The following is a 19,736-nucleotide window of genomic DNA, read 5'->3' as shown; positions in this document are numbered from 1 at the left end:
AGTCCAAAATGTTTTTTTGTTAATCTTAATTCATAATAGAATTGGGCTTAAAGTAAATTACATTTTTGAACAGATTATGGTATTGATAGTGAGCTAGGTTTTTCTTTTTTTTTAAATTTTTTTATTGTTTTGTTAATCACCATATATTACATCATTTGTTTTTGATACAGTGTTCCATGATTCATTGTTTGTTCATAACACCCAGTGCTCCATCCAGAATGTGCCCTCTTTAATACCCATCACCAGGCTAACCCATCCCCCTACCCTCCTCCCCTCTAGAACCCTCAGTTTGTTTTTCAGAGTCCATCATCTCTCATGGTTCGTCTCCCCCTCTGACTTACTCCCCTCCATTCTTCCTCTCCTGCTATCTTCTTCTTTTACTTTTTTCTTAAAATATGTTGCGTTATTTGTTTCAGAAGTACAGATCTGTGATTCAACAGTCTTGCACAATTCACAGCGCTCACCGTAGCACATACCCTCCCCAATGTCTATCACCCAGCCACCCCCTCCCTCCCACCCCCAACCACTCCAGTAACACTCAGTGTGTTTCCTGAGATTAAGAATTCCTCATATCAGTGAGGTCATATGATACATGTTTTTCTCTGATTGACTTATTTCACTAAGCATAACACCCTCCAGTTCCATCCACGTCGTTGCAAATGGCAAGATCTCATTCCTTTTGATGGCTGCATAATATTCCATTGTGTATATATACCACCTCTTCTTTATCCATTCATCTGTCGATGGACATCTTGGCTCTTTCCACAGTTTGGCTATTGTGGACATTGCTGCTATAAACATTGGGGTGCACGTACCCCTTCGGGTCCCTACATTTGTATCTTTGTGGTAAATACCCAGTAGTGCAATTGCTGGATCAAATGGTAGTGAGCTAGGTTTTTTAATGTTGATTTGTTATTATTGAAAAAGGTGAAAATATTTTCCCCAAATTTAGGAAACATTTTAATCAGAGAAAAATAAATATCAAAAGAGAAATGGAATAGAGAGAATTTTAAAAGCTAAGATAAACTTCTATATGGTTTTAAGAAACAAATCTATTAAATGGAGTTATAACAAAATGCGATCAACTCTTATTTAACATATTTACATTTTAAACTAATTGAAATAGTCATATGATCTTTGAGGGAATTCAGAATTCCTTTTACATAATTCTTAGGTATACAAAAGAAAAGTGACCAAAAGCTGGTACTTTGCTTGAACTGGTTGTGCCTTAAAGTTTAAATCACTCACTTATAAAGATTGACCTGCTTTTTGTTGGTTTGTTGGTTGGTTTTAAAAGCACAAGCTTGGGGCGCCCAAATGACTCAGTCGGTTAAGCCTCTGCTCAGGTCATGATCCCAGGGGCCTGGGACTGAGCCCCCTCCCCCACCATCCCAGGTCGGGCTCTCTGCTCAGCCCGGAGTCTGCTTCTCCCTCTCCCTCTCCCTCTGTGATCTCTCTCGCTTTCATTCTCTCTCGAATAAATAAAATCTTTAAAAAAAATAAAAGCATAAGCTTGTTTTGTAGTATTTGGCTCGTATGTTTTAATTTCCTTCTATGATATCTCTTCATTTCTGTAGAGGGGTTAAATTTAGCACAGAAATTTTGATGCTTTGCATAATGGACATCCATATTTAAGGAAATAATGACGGAAGTTGTAATAGTATAATCACATTTTAATGACACTGCCTGTACGTTTTCTGGCAGATACCTCCACTCGGCCATGATTATATACCGTGACTTGAAGCCCCACAATGTGCTGCTCTTCACCCTGTATCCCAATGCTGGCATCATTGCAAAGATTGCGGACTATGGGATTGCTCAGTACTGCTGTAGAATGGGGATAAAGACGTCAGAGGGCACACCAGGTAGGTGAGAAGGTTGACTTGTTAATTCCTTCTTCGGGATGGACAACCAGTGACTTCTGTTGTAAGTTCAGGAGACTCAAGAGAACACTGTATCCTATCATGTTGTGAACAGATATTTCTTGTGTGAATATTGTGACTGCTACATTGTGGTCAATAATCACTGTGGTCTGTAGGGGGAAAAAAATCTACTGATGAAATTTTCCAGGGGGACAAAAACAAATAAAAAATAGAGACTGATGACAAATTATATTTTTAAAAGTTGGATTTTTAAAATATTTAGATATTCTAGAGGTGGTGCAAAGGAACAGAAAACGTTTTAAACTAGGTATTGTTCACACTTACCTAAAAATGAGGCAAACCAAATGCAGGTTCACAAACCCTTTCTCATAACTCTAAAATCCAGAGAACTTTGAAAACCCCCAATTTTTTAAGTAACTGATTTGGCAGCAAAATCTGACCCAAACTAACTTGATGCTTATTATGATCTTTATTTCTCAAACTCTGTGCAAATATGTGTATGTTTCATGGCAGAAATACGGCACATTTGAGTACAGGGTGCTGGCCCCGATCCTACTGAGAGTTTCTATAATTATGTTTTGTGCATCATTATTAACTTTCTTAAATATGAAAAAATATAAATTCCTAAATACTTGTGGATCCAAGAGTTTCAGATAGAGACTTGGGGCCAGAGTTTTCAGTTGTACTGTTCTTGATACAGGCCTACTTTCTTCTTACAGTTTGGTACAGGAGTTAAAACCTTTAAACACTGCACTACAGTTTTCTTTCTTCAAAATTTATAAGTTAATACTTCAATACTTAATAATAATATAGTTTCTTTGTTTGGTCCTATATAGCCAGAAGAGTCATGGTTGCTATCTAAAGTGAAACGTACCTATTCTGGATATCATTATATCTATGGTCTCCAGAAATCACAGACACTGTTTTATTGCCTTAAAGTTTAATGTTGCTTTTTAGGGTTATCTGCAACCCCTATTTGTCATGTCTGTTCTAATAATCCTATTACTTCTACTCTTAACTGACTTTCTACCAGTCCTGTGCTCTTGTGTTTGCACAGTCTTATGTTTAGACGTGTTCTTTCACATTACTGTCTACTCCATGGGATCCTCCGTCCCTTTCTCAACTCCTGTTCTCCTGATAGTCTCAGGCTCATCAGAATCTCAGGTTCTGATTAGTAAGAAACAGTCATAAGGCAAGTGCTCTGTACAGAGATATCTTGTCTTTTGGCCTTTTCAGTTTGAGCAGGAATAGAAAACTGGAGGGTTAACTTATGTTTGGAGGAACAGCTCCATCTTCAGAGAGATCTTGTACAGTTTGTTATTTGTAAATAAAGTTACATCATCTTGATGATTGGCACTCCGTTAAAACACATGCCTAAGACAGAAGACAATGGGGGATATCTGAGAAGGCAGAAGATCCTAGCTTGTTCTCTACCCATCCCCCTCAGCCTCCCACTCTACTTATGAACTTGGATAAGCATATAGTCCCAGATTGCAATGCATGGTTTTATTGTTGCTCCAAAGACATATCCTCTCTTTTGTTATTCATAGCCTATGTTGGAAGTAGAGTATGCCCTCTCCTAAACCTTTCAAAGTACATATTATGGCTGCAAGTTTCTCTGGGTTGTTTAATGACAATAAAATGATTATCTCTTGAGCACCAGCTGTGTATCAGGCTCAGTGCCAGGTACATCAGACACATGGTATCTTATCCTCATGCCAAGGCTGAAAGTTAGCTTTTACCTTCTCATCTGTAGCAAGATTCTGTACTTGCAGGAAGTCATGCAATAAATGGTCAAGATAAGAACTCAATCTAAATGAATAATGAATCCAGAACTATTGGGCTTTAAATCCTAAATCTTTCTCCTAGATTACATGCAACTCTAACATGGCTTAAATATACTATCTTAAGTTACTAAAAAATCAAAATAAACAAAGCAAAATGATGGGACCATGAACAGCCAACGTTGTCAAGTACAGGTGTGGAAGAAGAATCTTAGAGGATGGAATTCCATAGGCTTCCTATACTCCCACTTAGAAAATGTGGGCACAGGTTAGGGGTCTTCTTTTGTGAGATCTGCTCATGACTCTCATGTGACATGAAGGTGGGCCAGACCATTCAACTGAGGCCTGCAATTTGGTCCCCCTCCAAACCCCAGCCTAGTCGTGATGTTCATGTAGTAGAAATCCTACTGATGAGGTCTTGTCCACCTACTTGGACAGTGGATCTGTCTGGTCCCAGTTGACTGTGTTCTGGGCCTCAAACCTGCCACCTCCCTCAGCGGCCTAGGCCAGCCAGCAGCCACTCAGTTCAACTCTGTTCAGACTCATGGCCCTTCCTTTTAAGTACCTGACTTCCTGGTTTTGGTCAAAACCTGCCTAGAGTTCAATAACCAGTTGATTTTTCATGCCATGCCAGATACTTTTTACTGATCCTTTTAATCTGCTATATCAATGTGCAGTAACATACGTAATGGAGAAAGTTCATGACAGAAAAACCCAAAGCTTGATCCTTTCTGTTCTGTCCCTTTCCCCCGAGGCTGCTTAATACATTGTAAGCATTTTTTTTCTCATTATCCTGGACCTTCTCTTTATTATTAATGTTATTCATTATTGTTAAGCACTTCTGATTATCTCAGCCCTAAACTCAGCCTCAAATTTTAAATAACAGGAACTGTCACCACTGCTAACCACCATCACCAAACTTTTCCTTCTCCAAATCAATTATGTTTAAGAAGAAAATTGTCCCCTTTCATATGATTTCAGTTGTCTCCCGTCTTTTCCTTTTAATGGATCTCTTAATGTTATAACCTTTAACTTGGAAACTTCTAGAGAAACAAAAGACCATACATTTGTTAAACTTGTGTGTGTGTGTATGTGTATGTTTTCACCCTTACTGTGGTGCATTCACTCTGTTGTGTGCATATGAAAGTGGGTTCATCACTGTTTTCTGAGAGAAGATGGGAATGGGAGCAAACCTTTTGTGGCACGGACACTGTGCTGCCTTGTGCTTAGACTTTTGTGTGGGTTGATTATCTCATTTAATCCTTATGACTGTCTGACATAGGTCTTATTACTATTCCTGGTTTACAGATAAGGCAACCAAAGCTTAGGGCCCATTAGAAGTGTCTATAGGGTCATACAAGATTCAAATCCAACCTACCAGGGAGCAGGGCCCCTGCCAGGTGGCATCAAAGATGGAAAGCAAGTTAGAAACAGCTCAGTTATTGGCAAGGACTGATGCAGTGTCTGTTTACATTTCGAAAGGTAAATATGGGATGGATTCTTTCAACTATAAATAATTTGGAGCGCTTCAACTTAAACTCAGTTCAATGGATGTATTTATATCATATCCTGTTGAGAATGACAGTCAGTTCTGGGTCCTGTGACAGCGACACTGTTGACCGAGGTGGATGCTGAGTGATGGCTCCAATTCTGCCAACATCTATAGAAATACAGTTGTCTTTGGATAGATAAAAACATTATTCTCTGGTTATACACTATTACCTGATAGAGATTATGAAACATGCTCTACTGGTATTCTCTCTCAAAGTAAAAAAGGAAAGAAAATCTATGTTTCTGTGTACTATGTGATGTATAGTCTGACTTAACATAAATTTCTCATATATTTTTTAATATTATTTATTTGAGAGAGAGGGACAGACAGAGCACGGGTGGTGGGAGGGGCAGAGGGACAAGCACACTCCCCGCTGAGCAGGGAGCCCAGACACAGGGCTTGATCCCAGGACCCTGAGATCATGACCAAAGGCAGATGCTTAACTGACTAAGCCACCCAGGTGCCCCTAAATTTCTCATATTTTTGATCTATGGATCTTTTCCTTATTTACTCATTGCTTTTGTTAAAATTTAGGCTCATTTGAGAAGTTATTTCTAAAAATAGTTTTTAGACAATGAATCGTATTTTCCCAATTATTTTGATATTGTGATTGTTATGATAATTCTCCAAGGGAAAATTATCTTTATTCTTTATTCATTTCTTCCATGCATCTGGCAAAAATTTATTGCTTATTTGCCAAATATCAAACTGGTGCTACTACTTAATAACTGTGTGGTGTTCATCAGGATTTGCTTTCTGGGGCTCAGTTTTCACTTCTGTAAATTCTGATGAGAAAAAAATAATGCCTACCTCATGGGGTTGTTTTAAGGGTGAAATGAAATCATCCACATAAATAGCATAGAATAAGTCTTCATATATTGCAGTTGCTTCAACCATGTTAGCAATTGTTCTAGTGATGAATTTGGGGAATGTGCATGAATAAATGTAAATTTTACCCTCCAGAAAGCACATATTCTGCCAAGACAAATAGGGCTATAAAAAATAATCATAAAGCACTTTGCCAGTTTCAGTAGGCGATTTAGTTCAAGGTAGAGTGATAAGAGCACAAAGGATCAAGTACTTAACTGAGTTGTAAGTTTCAGACTTCCCTTCATATAGGAGTTGATTCTGGAATTATATCTTAAAGGATAAGCTGGAAGTTTGAGAAAACAAAAAAAAATAAAAGAGCCAGAGTAGACATTCCAGGCAAAAGGCGCTAAGGTATAATAGACTTGTCTTATTTAAATAACTGCGAGAAAGTCGAATGGTCTAAGTGATAGATGGAGGATGGAAGGTTATTTACTAAGTGTCTTTCAATGCTGGCTGTGTATTAGATAGCATGTAGAGCTTTAAAAATGTATCTAGTGGGGTTATATCATTTATCATTCCATTTTAGTAGGCATGGAGTGGAATTCTCAATCTCTTCACAGGTTAGAAGCTCCTGGAGAACTTCCAAATTTTTGAGTCTTGGGACCTCACCCGCAGGGATTCTGATTTAAGTTCTAAGTCTGGGATGGAGCCCAGACATTGATGTTATTTAAATATCTCCAGGTAATTCCAATATGCATTCAAGATCAAGAGTCACTGGTCTAGAATGAGAATCAAGAACAGCTTCAGTGTTTGAAGCGCACAAATATTTCTGACACACAGCCCATAATCACACTTTTCTAGGTCATGAAGGGCTTTTTAAATCATGCCAAATAATATAGTCTTTCAGTTATGGGGAGTCATTGAAAAATATTTGTTGGCCAAAGTTTCCCATCTCTACATTATATAACTAGTGTTAGTGCCTGCATGAATCGATGGTAAGATGGACAGCTCAAATTTTGGTACTGTCTCACAGTGGGGGGAAATGTTATTTATGGAAAAACTTTTAACAAGATGATAAGTATTTACTTGAGATTTTAAAAGTATTAGCCTGTGATAGAATCAAAAAGTTAAGAGAGTGAGTAAATATGAATAGAGTTTGGACTTACATCCAAATTAAAAAAAAAAAAACCAATGTCAATTACTTTCAGTTATTCTTTCTCAGTGGTACATATTCTAGGCATCACAGTGGATTCTGGAGATACAAAGATAAGATATGACTTGGCGAACTATTTGGCTGACTGGAATCTGTTAAACATAGGCTGCGAAGTCAGACTGTCTGGTTTTGAATTCTTGGTCTACCGCTTACTAGCTGAGGCTGGAGAAATTACCTAGCTTCTTTTCTTGGTTCAACAATAGTACCTAATAAAAGTATCTATTTTCGGGGATTGTTGTGAAAAATAAATGAGAGATTCATATAAAGAGCTGGACACAATGCCCTGCACATTCTAGCTGCCTTTGCTTTCCTGAACTTTCTGCTCTTTCTACTTAGAGGGCGTCAGGCTCTGTTTTTGTTTGCCTTCCTTGCGCTGTGGGCTGGAAACTCTCTGTAGGGTCCTGAGAGGACTCACCTTGTTTGTTTGCTCTTTCTCAGGGATCACTCTCCTGCATCTAGTGTCCAGGGGTTCATATATTTTGCCTGATATTTCACTGTTTTATGCAGGATGGTAAATCTAGTCCCTGTTATTCCATCTTAGCTGGAGGAAGAAGTGACACATGTTAAAAGACTTATTTGAACAGCTTAATATAACTAACAGTACACTTAGGATTTCAGTTAGTGCTTGGCATTTCTAGTCTTTGAGGGCCGTCGTTGCTAAATAGGGTGTCCCTGCAGTGTGATAAGATGGTCCATGAGCACCATAGGTCGTTCATAATATTAGATCATAGATCATGTGGCAATACTGCCCCTTTGTAAAGATGCAAGAGATGTTCCTATCCCAATGGCAGGTAATATTAAAAGTGTTCATTTTTATCCCAAATGAAATTCCATGGTGAATGCATTGAATAGCTTGAAAGTTTATTCTTCCTGTTACTACTATGGTGACAAGTTTAGTTAAATGTAAGGTGAAAATTTTGGGAGAACTTGCAGTTGTGGTTCCAGGAAAGTCCTCCATTATAAAGTACATGCAGAAGAGCTTTGAGGATCTTCTCGTGGTTTAGACTGACAGGCAAAGATCATACTGGGAGCTTAGGTCTTAACACCCTGGGTCCCCTTTCCCCTAATCACTTTGGTCTTTTTGAGGTGAAGGACTCCATGACAAGGCAGCTCAGGCCAAGTCACTTTAGAGTAAGATTTGATTTGCAAAGCAGAAGGGCATGAGGTAAAACAGCAAATCCTATTACGCAGGTCAAAATATGTGTTTCTAATAAATTAGCAGCAATAAATCTTAACACTCTGGTAACATAGAGATATATCTATATCTAGATTTGGATTTGCTTAAGTTTTTTATAGATGTATTATAAATTCTGCTTTAGTTTTCTTTTTCTCATTAATATTTCATGGACATCTTTCTATGTCAAACATCAGTTCTAGCAGTTATGTAGTACTTCATTGCTAGTATGTACAGTAATTTACTTAACCACATCTTGATGTATGTTTAAATTTTTTCTGACTTTTTGATGTATTGACAGTGCTTTAATTAGCATAATTGTAAATTAAAATTGTCCATTTATGAAACTGATGTTTTAAACATTAAATTGCTAGGCATGGTATTGCTGGGAGTGTGTATTTTGAATTTTGAAACACTAATTGCCTCTTAGAAAGGTTTGTCAATTAAAATTCCCTCCATACTCGAGTTAGAGCATCCTTTTCCCTTTCTGGCCTTAGTTATTCTTTTTAATCTTCACAAAATTAATATTCAAAAAATGAGAACTTAATGTTTTTATTTTCCAAGTATTTATTTATTTGCTTATTTTTTGAGGCTAAGCAATCTTTAATATAGAGGACATGTATTTTTCCTTTCATGTTCTGTACGTTTTTGTGTCTTTATTCATTTGTCCATTGTTCTCACTCATTTGTAAAGCTGATTTTAGTTAATGTTGACTCTTTGCCTCTCATATATTCAAATATTTTTCCAGTGTAGGGTTTGTCCTTCAACCTTGTTAATGGCATTTTGCTGTTGTAGAGTGTGAATCTTTCAGATAAACAACTTTGTTTCTTTTACTTTTGGAGTCTGATTTTCCTGACATGTTTCATCAGCGCTACACCAAGGGCAAGAACGAGGGGGGTGATCTGCGCCAGTGCAGGCAGTTGCTTATTATTTTTAAATTCTCCAAAGACAGTGTGACTTCTCCAGCTCTCAGCCTTCAGCTCTCACCACCCACCTTCGGAGAATGATTAGGAAGGCCTTTTGCGTCCCAGTACTATCAACTTAGTTATGAATATGTCTTCACTACTTTCATGCATATATATTTATGTGCAAACTTTTGGATTATCAAAAGTTTATTAGGTGTAAGGAGTGATGCAGCTACTCCTCTCTTTCTTAAACAGGCAACTCACCAAAAAAAAAAAAAGTCTGTCTTTTCCCTGCTACTCTGAATGCCACCTTTATCATATCTTTCCTACATATTTCTGCCCAAGTTCTCCATCTAGTTTCAGTGTTGTGTAGATTTTGGTAGAGTACCAAGGATGTTAATTGTGTTATTTTATAGGACAAGCTGATTTAAACTGTGTTTACTCAGCATTTTTGAAATTCATGATTTTCAAGTGGATAGTCTACCTTTTTCAGAGAAACAAGTTTTAGCAATATATTATGCATTTTTTGTGTTTAAAGGTATGGACTGGAGATAAATGTCTCATGTTATTCTGCATGCTTTGTTGATTAAATGTCATTTTATTGCAATCTGTGACAACATATTTGATGCAGACCAGCCCATTTGATGGATTACAGTCAGATCATCAGTCAGTGTTTACTACTTGGGGGAGTTTTTTCCTAAAGTCCTCTACTGCTCCATAGATAACTTTAGAAGAAATTGTTAGTGCAATCAAGAAGTTAGAAAATCAAAAAAAAAAAAAAAAAAAGAAGTTAGAAAATCATTAGAAATTATTGGATGAATTTCAAGAAGCACTTAAAAGTGCCTTATATTGTAGTTGAGATACTTCTTGAATATATAAATAAGGATTATGTTCTCCTGCTGGGGATTGTGTCAATGAAGATATTTATTTTGAAAGAGAAGATAAGGTTAAAATCATTTCCATGTTGAAGTAAATACTTCTTTCCATAGCCTCACAATTATCTTTCTTAGTGTCCCCCGACTCACTGAGAAAAAAAATTCTAGCCTTCTGCGTAGCTCTAACATCTGTGGATTGATGCCTAGAGGGATAAACACTCTTGTAAGAGGATATGTGCCTTGGGTGAAAATTTAGACTAAGTGACCCCCGAGTTTTTCTGCTCTAAAACCCCTTGATTCCAAATCCTAGTGTTTCTAACAGTAAATTTATCAAGGGAGAAAATATGCTGAACGTTTTAATAGTCTCTGAATAGTACCTTTTTATAATAGATACCCCAAAAATGTGTTGGATGAATAATAAATAATTAGATGAGATTAATATTAGCCTCCAAAATCCCATTTAAATTCTAGAAAGGTAATCAAATATTGTTGATGAACTAGCTAATGTGTGAATAACTCATTATTTGTATATATTCTTGACTTGATCGTTCATTATCTTTGTGGCCTTAGGAAAACATATAACATTTTTTAAAAGATTATGTTATTTGTACAATGGAAAGTCCTCATCTGCCCACCACAGGTGATTTTTGTGCATAGCAAATGAAATACTTAAGAAAGTGTCTATAAAATGCTCTAGCAATATGAATTAGGAGCTGTTGTTATATGTTTACATTATGTCACAGATATAGTTGATTAGGAATCTATTTAAGAACTGTCTTTAATTACTTACACAATTCTTTAGCTTAGGGTGTGAGTTATGATACCTACATATGGCTATGTAGGAAAGTGTCCTTTTTCTAAGAAAATGGTTATTATATATGTCTCTTTGTATAGACAGGCATATATACAGACAGACAGATGTGGGAATATGGTGAATGTGTGTGTGTGTAGAAAGAGAGAGTACGAACAAATGTGGCAACATGTTAACTGGAGAATGTTAACAGTACAGTAGGGGCTATCATGCTCAAATCTGACATCCCATCTTTCTGAGTCTTCATGTCCTTCCAGCCTGGTGAAGGACTGCTGAACTTCATCTTTTGATGGTAAACTCTGTCAAACAGAACTCTTTCCAAATTCAATCATTGACTTCTTGAAGGCTATAAATTCATACTTTATTTCCCTGGCTCTGTATTTAAACTAAGATAACATTCATGTATGTTCATTATGGTGGCTAACTTAACATAATAAAAAAAAATCCCTTACATAGCCAAAAAAAAAAAGAAAAAATTTCTAAGTATAAAAAATTAAAATAATAATAAATACAAGCTAATAATTTTAGCATATGGAAATAATCATTATTACATTTAGATGTATTTCTTTGTAAACTTTTTATTTTGAAAATGTTTAAGTCTACAGAAAAGTTGAATGAATAGCACTATGTACACCCATATGCGCTTCATATATTAATTGATCATTGACTATTTGCCACACTGTCCTTTCTTTCTCTTTCTTTGTATATGAATTTGAGACTTGAAATTAAATTGCAGACATCATGCTGCCATGCCTAAACATACTGACATATATTTCCTTAGAATAAGGATGTTTGTTTACATAATCACAATACCATTATCATAGCTAAGAAAATTAACTCAGTTGATTTTTTTCCACACATTTGATAACTTTCTGTCCTTGCAGAATTATATCATACATTTTCTTTTCATTTACATTATAGCATGTCATCTTAAAAATGATTTTTAAGTTAATGCATAGCATACATTATTTAACCAATTTCTTTTGAGAGTTGGCTTTCATGAGATTGTTGATATTTTTACTCTTGTGAATCATGTTGAAATTACTCCCTTTTCTTGAAGAATTTAGAAGTGATTTATCTCTTTTGTGAAATGAAAGGTTTTATTTCCCTTTGTAAGAGAATTTCGGTCATGAACCAATACTTGAGAGAGAGGTGTTGTTTTATCTTAGTCATAGTTTTATTTTCATTTTTCCATTGGGTAGAGGAAGTAGAGTCACAAGTTCTGGAAATAATGAAGGCATTGGACTTCAGTCAAGTTAAAGTGACTTGGAGTGAAGTCTAGAAATCTCGCCCTCCTGACCTCTCCTTTGTTTGAAACACTTCCCTGGGAATAGTTATTTTTAGGAATGAGAAAAATGATGTAGGTTTTTTTTTCCTTATTAAGCTTAATTTCTTTAAATATGAAACATTAATAATTATTGAATGTTTATCCTTATTATTTTTGAAGAGTAATTTTGGGGTGAAATGTCAGCACAGGGCTGTTAATTGGCTTGATCTGTGTATCTCCTTATAGAGAGGACATGGCCTGATTTAGAACTCATCTCCTTGACTCTTCATCAGCATATGTACCTAAGAATATGCCTCCTTGGGTTTATGAGCCTGGTGTTGGGCATATTTATTAATATATCTGCTTACTTTCAGGGTTTCGTGCACCTGAAGTTGCTAAAGGAAATGTTATTTATAACCAGCAGGCTGATGTTTATTCATTTGGTTTACTACTCTATGACATTTTGACAACTGGAGGTAGAATAGCAGAGGGTTTGAAGTTTCCAAATGAGTTTGATGAACTGGCAATACAGGGAAAATTACCTGGTAAGTTTTATTTTATCTACAATAAAGATGATTATTTTTTATATCAGCAGCTTTATTTCCAAGTTGTTTAATTGTATACTTAATTCACTGCACAACTGATGAGTTTTTGTTTGGTGCCTGAATATTCTTAAATCCTGCGACACATTAATAAAAATCATGTAAGAAAGATAGCAGTTTTAGGCTTTTAAAAAAAAATCCCAAATTAACATTGATGTAGAATAATATTCAGAAAAGAAAATTGCTGTTACTGCTTGAATGTTGAATGTTGAAATGCTTGAATGTTACTGCTTGAATGCCTGAAAATTGAATGTTACTGCTCCATGCTTAGTGACTTCTGTGCTTATAAAGAGTAACTAACTATGTGCTCATTAGCTTGGAGTATTTTCATTTTCTTGGAGGGAGATAATTTATATGCAGGAATGGAAGCTTCAATTATTTATAATAATTATTTTTAGTAGTAAATATTAATAAGAATTAACAAATGATTGTCTAATGAGATCAGATCTCATTTTGAATGGTTGTCTCATGCTTTTAAGAAATTCTAGGACATTGTCATTCATCCTCGACTGTTATTTCAGTTCCCCCTACAAAGTACTCTTTTAAATTTTTCTCATATTTTCTGCTTTGTGCTTAACTTAAGAAATATTTTTGAGTGTATGCTGTGTGCCAAGTACAGGGAATATAGCTTTGCCTGCCTCCTTAGGGGGGGGGCCTTTAGATTCCCAGCAAAAGGAAATTTATTATTATTTGGATGAACTTTCAACATAATCTGGGTCATTGCCCTAATTTCACTAGTTAGCTGTCCAGTGACATTTCCCAGGTTCTGGTTTATACCAGCCAGGAGAACGGCATACGTCTTGTAAAAAAGAAATGTGCACAAACCGACTGTGGGGGTATGAAGATTAAATGCTTGCCAACTTCAAATATTAAAATAAAAAACTACTTCCATAGAAGTCTAATTATTATATGAACAAAAGTATCTTCAAAGTATATGTGAAATGCAGGTGTGCAATGAAAAATCTATTATTTTATTCAATCAGTATTTGTGTCTTTTTTTAATATAATAAAAAATCAAGATGTCTTTTTTGATGTCTCAAGTAGAGATAAAGCTAACAAAATTATCTTTAAGTTTGTGATATAAGTAGATCCAAACTAAATACAGGATTATGGAGATCAGTGTTTTCCTTTGCATGGTCTGGACCTCTCATATACATTGAAAGGAAATGAAGCAATTGTTATGCTTTGTCTAATGTTAGAGCATGTGTTTTTGAATGTTTTAGATCCAGTTAAAGAATATGGCTGTGCCCCATGGCCCATGGTTGAGAAGTTAATTAAAAAGTGTTTGAAAGAAAATCCTCAAGAAAGGCCTACTTCTGCCCAGGTACTCTTATAGTCAAAATTTATCAATATTTTCTACAGAACATCCAATACATGTATGTACAAATATATAATCTTCACACACACATATATATTCAAATATATAAATAAACACACACATACACACATATGACAAACAGTGATAAAGCAAAACTTCTATATTCCCCACCACACAGGGCTCAAAATAAAGAGCATTGATAACACCTGGGAGTCCCCCTATGCTTCTTCCTGACTGTATCACTTTCCTTTCCCTGTAGATGTAGCCACTTTGCTGACTTTTGAGATAATTCTTGCTTTTCTTTTCCTTATGTTTACTACCCAGGTTAGTGTTCCTGTACTCACTGAGTGAGCAACAATGTATGTACCCATGATCATGTCAATGGGTATCGGTATTGTTTCCAGTTTTTTGCTATTATAAACATGGTTGTACCTGTGTCCTAGTGCAGGATATATGAGAACTGCTTTGTGATATATACCTAGGAGTTGAACTGCAGAGTCATAGGCTATGTGAATATCCATATTATTTTCTGAAGATGTTGTACCAGCTTAACACTTCCATCATCTGTATGTTAGGGTAGCCATTTCTCTATATATTCCCCCTAAATGTAGTACTATCTGAGTTCATAATTTTTCCAAAATATGTTGTCTTGTATATTGATTTATATTTTCCTAATTACTAATAAGGATGACCATCTCTTTATATGTTCATTGATTATATATATATTTACTCTCTGGGAAATGCCTGTTCACTACTTTACCTATTTTCTATTGGATTATTTGCATACAAATGAATTAAGAAAAAGAAAAAAGAAATACTAATCCTTTGTTGGTTATATATTGCAAATTTCTTTTCCCAGTCTGTGGTTTGCCTTTTTATTTCCTGTAGAGTACCTTTTGATGAACAGAATATCTTACTTTTAATACAGATAAATTTTAACAACCTTTTTACGGTTATTACTTTTGGGGTCCTGTTTGAAGAAGTCCTTATTTCTTCCAGAATCACAAAAATATTTACCTGTGGTTTCTTCAAAATGGTTAAAAGTTTTGCTTTTGACACTTAAGTTCTTAACCCATCAAGAATTGACATTTTTATCTGAATCCAATTTCCTTTTTCCTATGTGGATAACTAAATTTTCCAGCTTCATCTATTAAATAGTTTATTCCTTTTTTTTTCTATTGATCCCCCCCACCCTGCCATTTTCACTCTATAATTTGTCAGATACACACACATCCACACACATGTTCTCTTGCATTGGTCAATTTGTCTGTTCTTCCTCTAATATCCTGTCTTAATTCCTGTCACTTTACAAGTCTCCTTTCTTTACTTATTTTTCTCCTCTAGGAATGTGTTAGCTATTCTTCAGCTTAGTTTTTCCATATAAATTTTAAAATCACTTTGTCAACTTTTATGAAAAACCCTACTGTGATTTGGTTTGGACTTGCAGTGAATCTGCAAGATCTCCAATCTGAATCCTCTGTTTGGAGAGGATTCTATCTTTATGATACTAAGTCATTCTATTCTTTTTTATTTATTTATTTATTTTATTGTGTTATGTTAATCACCATACATTACATCATTAGTTTTTGATGTAGTGTTCCATGATTCGTTGTTTGTGCATAACCCCCAGTGCTCCACGCAGAACGTGCCCTCTTTAATACCCATCACCGGGCTAACCCATCCCCCCACCCCCTCCCCTCTAGAACCCTCAGTTTGTTTCTCAGAGTCCATCGTCTCTCATGGTTTGTCTCCCCCTCCGATTTCCCCCCTTCATAAGTCGTTCTATTCTTGAATGTGAGTTATCTGCCTATTGATGTTTTCTTAAGTGTCTTTCAGTATAGTTTTATAATTTTGCATATAGGCCTTTTGCATTTTTTCTCAAACTTTCTTGCTGTAAATTGCTTTAAATTCAATTCCTTGCTTGAGATTTTTTTTTTTTTTCCACTACCGAGGTGATGGGAATCTGGTCTACAAGTCTTTGGAGCAAGCTTGTGGATAACAATTTCTTAGGGTTCTTCTCCCTCCTCCCCCTTTGTCTGTAAAGTCCCAGGCATCTTTCCTTGTACCAGAGAAAGTGGAAGCATGGGGTGGCTTTATTCCTGGTTCTCATTTACTCGGGATATGTAGCCCTTTGGGGTCCCAGCTTTATGGGAACAGACCTTTTATTGGACTTCACTTTGGGCAGCCTCTAGATTTAAACTTCTTTCTCACTGGCCGACAAGATAACGAAAACCACATATCAGTTTGCCTTCAATAGACAAATGCCTTTAAGGAAATATCTGACTTTAGGGTTCAATTGACCTCTCTGTCTTTCACTGGATTTTGTCTTTCACTAATATTTTGGCCTGGTAAGTCCTTAAGATGTTGTGAGATCTTTAATATTTTTAAGAGATTAAAAAAATAATTTCCTGGGCGCCTGGGTGGCTCAGTTGGTTAAGCGACTGCCTTCGGCTCAGGTCATGATCCTGGAGTCCCGGGATCGAATCCCGCATCGGGCTCCCTGCTCGGCAGGGAGCTTCTCCCTCTGACCCTCTTCCCTCTCGTGCTATCTCTCATTCTCTCTCTCTTGAATAAATAAATGAAAAATCTTTAAAAAAATAAAAAAATAATTTCCTTAGCATTTTAAGTTGCTTTTAGATAGGTGGTTTGTCCAACTAACCTTTTCCACCATATTATCAGAAATAGATTGCTTACTATGTTTTGAACTGAAACAGATTTTAATAGATCAAAACAAGAGCCCTCTTTATGTTGTGGACTCTTGATTTTGTATCATAATTCGTTGAAAAATTTTTGTTCAACTTTAAAATTTCTACTCAAAAATAGCTGAGTACATACACTGACTTTAACAAACATTATGTAATTATCTTGGCTACTTTCCCTGCCTTCCCCCCTTCCCCTAGTTTTATTAAGACATAATTGACATAGACATTGTATTAGTTTTTAGGTGTACAACATGATGATTTGATACATATATATTATGAAGTTATTACCACAATAAGTTTAGTTAACATCCATGACCTCACACATTACAATTTTTTTTCTTGTGATAAAAACTTTTAAGATCCACTCTCTTAGCAACTTTCAAATATATTGTATAGTATTGTTAACTTTAGTCACCATGCTATACATTACATTCCTGTCTCATAACTGGAATTTTGTACCTTTTGACCCCCTTTACCCATTTTACTTACTCCCATGCCCTGCCTCTGGCAAGCACCAGTCTGTTTTCTGTATCTAGAAGCTTGTTTTGTTTTGTTTATTTTATTTTATTATATTTTAGATTCCACGTATAAGTGGATACCATACAGTATTTGTCTCTCTCTGATGTATTTCACTTAGCATTATGCCCTCAAGCTCCATCCATGTCACAAATGGCAGAATTTCCTTCTTATTTATGGCTGAATAATATTCCATTGTATATACATATACATATATATCATATTTTCTTTATTCATTCATTCATTGATGAACATTTAGGTTGTTTCCACATCTTGGCTACTGTGAATAATGCTGCAAAGAACATGGGGGTGCAGATATCTTTTAAAGATAATGATTTCATTTCCTCTATGTATATACCCTGAACTGGAAGTTCCATGGTAGTTCTATTTCTAATTTTTTGAGGAACTTGCATACTGCTTTCCATAGTGGTTGCAGCAATTTATATTCCCACCAACAACGCACAAAGTTTCCTTTTCCTCCATCCTTGCCAGCACTTCTTATTTCTTGTCTTTTTGATTCTAGCCATTCTGGCAGGTGTGAGGTGATATCTCCTGCTGGTTTTGCTTTGTATTTCCCTGATGATGAGTGATGTTGAGCACCTTTTCATGTACTAGTTGGCCATTTGTATGTCCACTTGTTTGTAAATTTTGGTTACCACTGCTGTTATTCACTTGTATTTTGGTTACCCCCACTGGTGTTAATCACTTGTATTTTTAAATTTTTTTTCACAGTGAAATTTTCATAGCTTAATTATTGTTTTACTCTTTCCTCCTTTTATTTTCAATAATACTTCACCTATATTTATAGATTACATAACTACCTTGAATTTTTTTTTTTTTTTTAGTATATGACAGTATTTGACTTTGACATACCCACTTAATCTTTAAGTACAGTATATATTAGGCAAGATAGGTAGACTCATCACCTTTGTCAGATGAGGCATAGAGAATAAGGCGCTTTCTCAGAGACTCGTGGGTGGAAGACAAGTGGCTGTGTCATGGCTTTAATTCCAGTTTCCTGAGTCCTGGTTCTGTTTCCTTATAGTGGTCCCCACCCCCCTTGCCTGTCTCTCTAGTTCTTTTGTGTTTCAAAGAGAACCCTGAAAATGGAATCTAGAAGTGATTTGTGAATTTCATTACCAGAGATCAAAAGTTCTTTTCCCTTCAGTTGGCAGAAGGTCTGTTCCATTGGTGGCCAGTGTTTATCTGTAACATGATGTGGCTCTGCAGTATAAAACTGGGTGAAAAATAGCTCCTGACTCTGTTAAATTTCTGTTCCGTTGGCACTTTTGAGATTTTCTTTCTTTTCAAGTTACAAAACATACCATACAGACAAAAGAATCTATCTCATGTTTAGTCTAAAAATAAGTATTATTTTAATGTAATTTTATCTGTAGTTTGGGTTATTTATCCTGTTGCTTGGATTGGATCACAGTTTAACAGATTTAGGTTTTCCTTGATAGAGCTATAACACATCATTCTACATTATGCACAATAATATCTTTCAAGAGGACATATGTTAACTTTATGTGTATTGTTTTGTTATTTTTAAACTTTCTCAGGTCTTTGACACTTTGAATTCAGCTGAGTTAATCTGTCTGATGAGACGTATATCAATACCTAAAAACTTCAGTGTTGAATGCATGGTCGCTACAAATCATAGCAGCAAGAATGCAAGCATCTGGCTGGGCTGTGGGCACCGTGATAAAGGGCAGCTCTTATTTCTCGACTTAAATACAGAAAAACACACTCCTGAGGTAAATTCAAGTACCCTTTAACTTACAGATACTTTAGAAAATTTATTTGGTGGATGATTTTAAAGCATGTGTCAGTTAAAAAAGTTACTTTGGAAGAAATTAAATGAAAGCAATATATGAGTATTATTTAGCTTTCTGGTAGAATAAGAGTATTTACATGAAATTAAATTGGCTGTGTTTTGTTTTAAAAGCATAGTATATGTGTGTCTTAGGTCAGGATTCCTAGAAACAGTCTAAGACAGAGTTTCTTGTACAAGTGATTTAAGGAGAGAGTAACTTTTAAGGAAGTGAAGGAAGTCAAAAAGAACAGGGGGAAGAGATTCCATAAAAATGTGGTTTCTGAGGAAATCTACCCTCCATCTTTAGCCATGAGAAACTCTGGGGTATGAATAGCAGCACAGATTGATCTCTGAAGGGAGCCAGTCTTTCATTCCCACATGGCAGTCAGTCATTGGCTTCAGTCTGTCCAAGGATGGGTGTGGTGTCACCTCCCAGCCATTTCCCGGCAAGCTAGCCCCCCCATCAGCGAAGGGCAGTTCTGCAGTGGCGGGTGCTGCTCTGAGCTGT

At 35.9% G+C, this 19,736-nt stretch overlaps 1 protein-coding gene across 6 annotated transcripts in view; it reads left to right on the top strand.

Moving 5' to 3' along the window:
• Positions 1–19,736, top strand: part of LRRK2 (leucine rich repeat kinase 2) — a 141,248-nt gene that overhangs the window by 109,314 nt on the left and 12,198 nt on the right. For all 6 annotated transcript variants that reach the window (XM_025879596.2, XM_073877694.1, XM_025879595.2 and 3 more), the window contains 4 exons: positions 1,705–1,865; positions 12,649–12,819; positions 14,100–14,200; positions 18,975–19,169. In XM_025879596.2, the coding sequence (XP_025735381.2) occupies positions 1,705–1,865; positions 12,649–12,819; positions 14,100–14,200; positions 18,975–19,169 (628 nt within the window). The remainder of the gene's footprint in view (positions 1–1,704; positions 1,866–12,648; positions 12,820–14,099; positions 14,201–18,974; positions 19,170–19,736) is intronic.

This window comes from Callorhinus ursinus, unplaced genomic scaffold (assembly GCF_003265705.2).
Source record: "Callorhinus ursinus isolate GAN/ISIS: 27379988/994484 unplaced genomic scaffold, GSC_fseal_2.0 scaffold27, whole genome shotgun sequence".
NCBI classification, from domain to species: Eukaryota; Metazoa; Chordata; class Mammalia; order Carnivora; family Otariidae; genus Callorhinus; species Callorhinus ursinus.
Note: the sequence above shows the minus strand (reverse complement) of the source record. Positions and strands in the feature narration are given on the sequence as shown.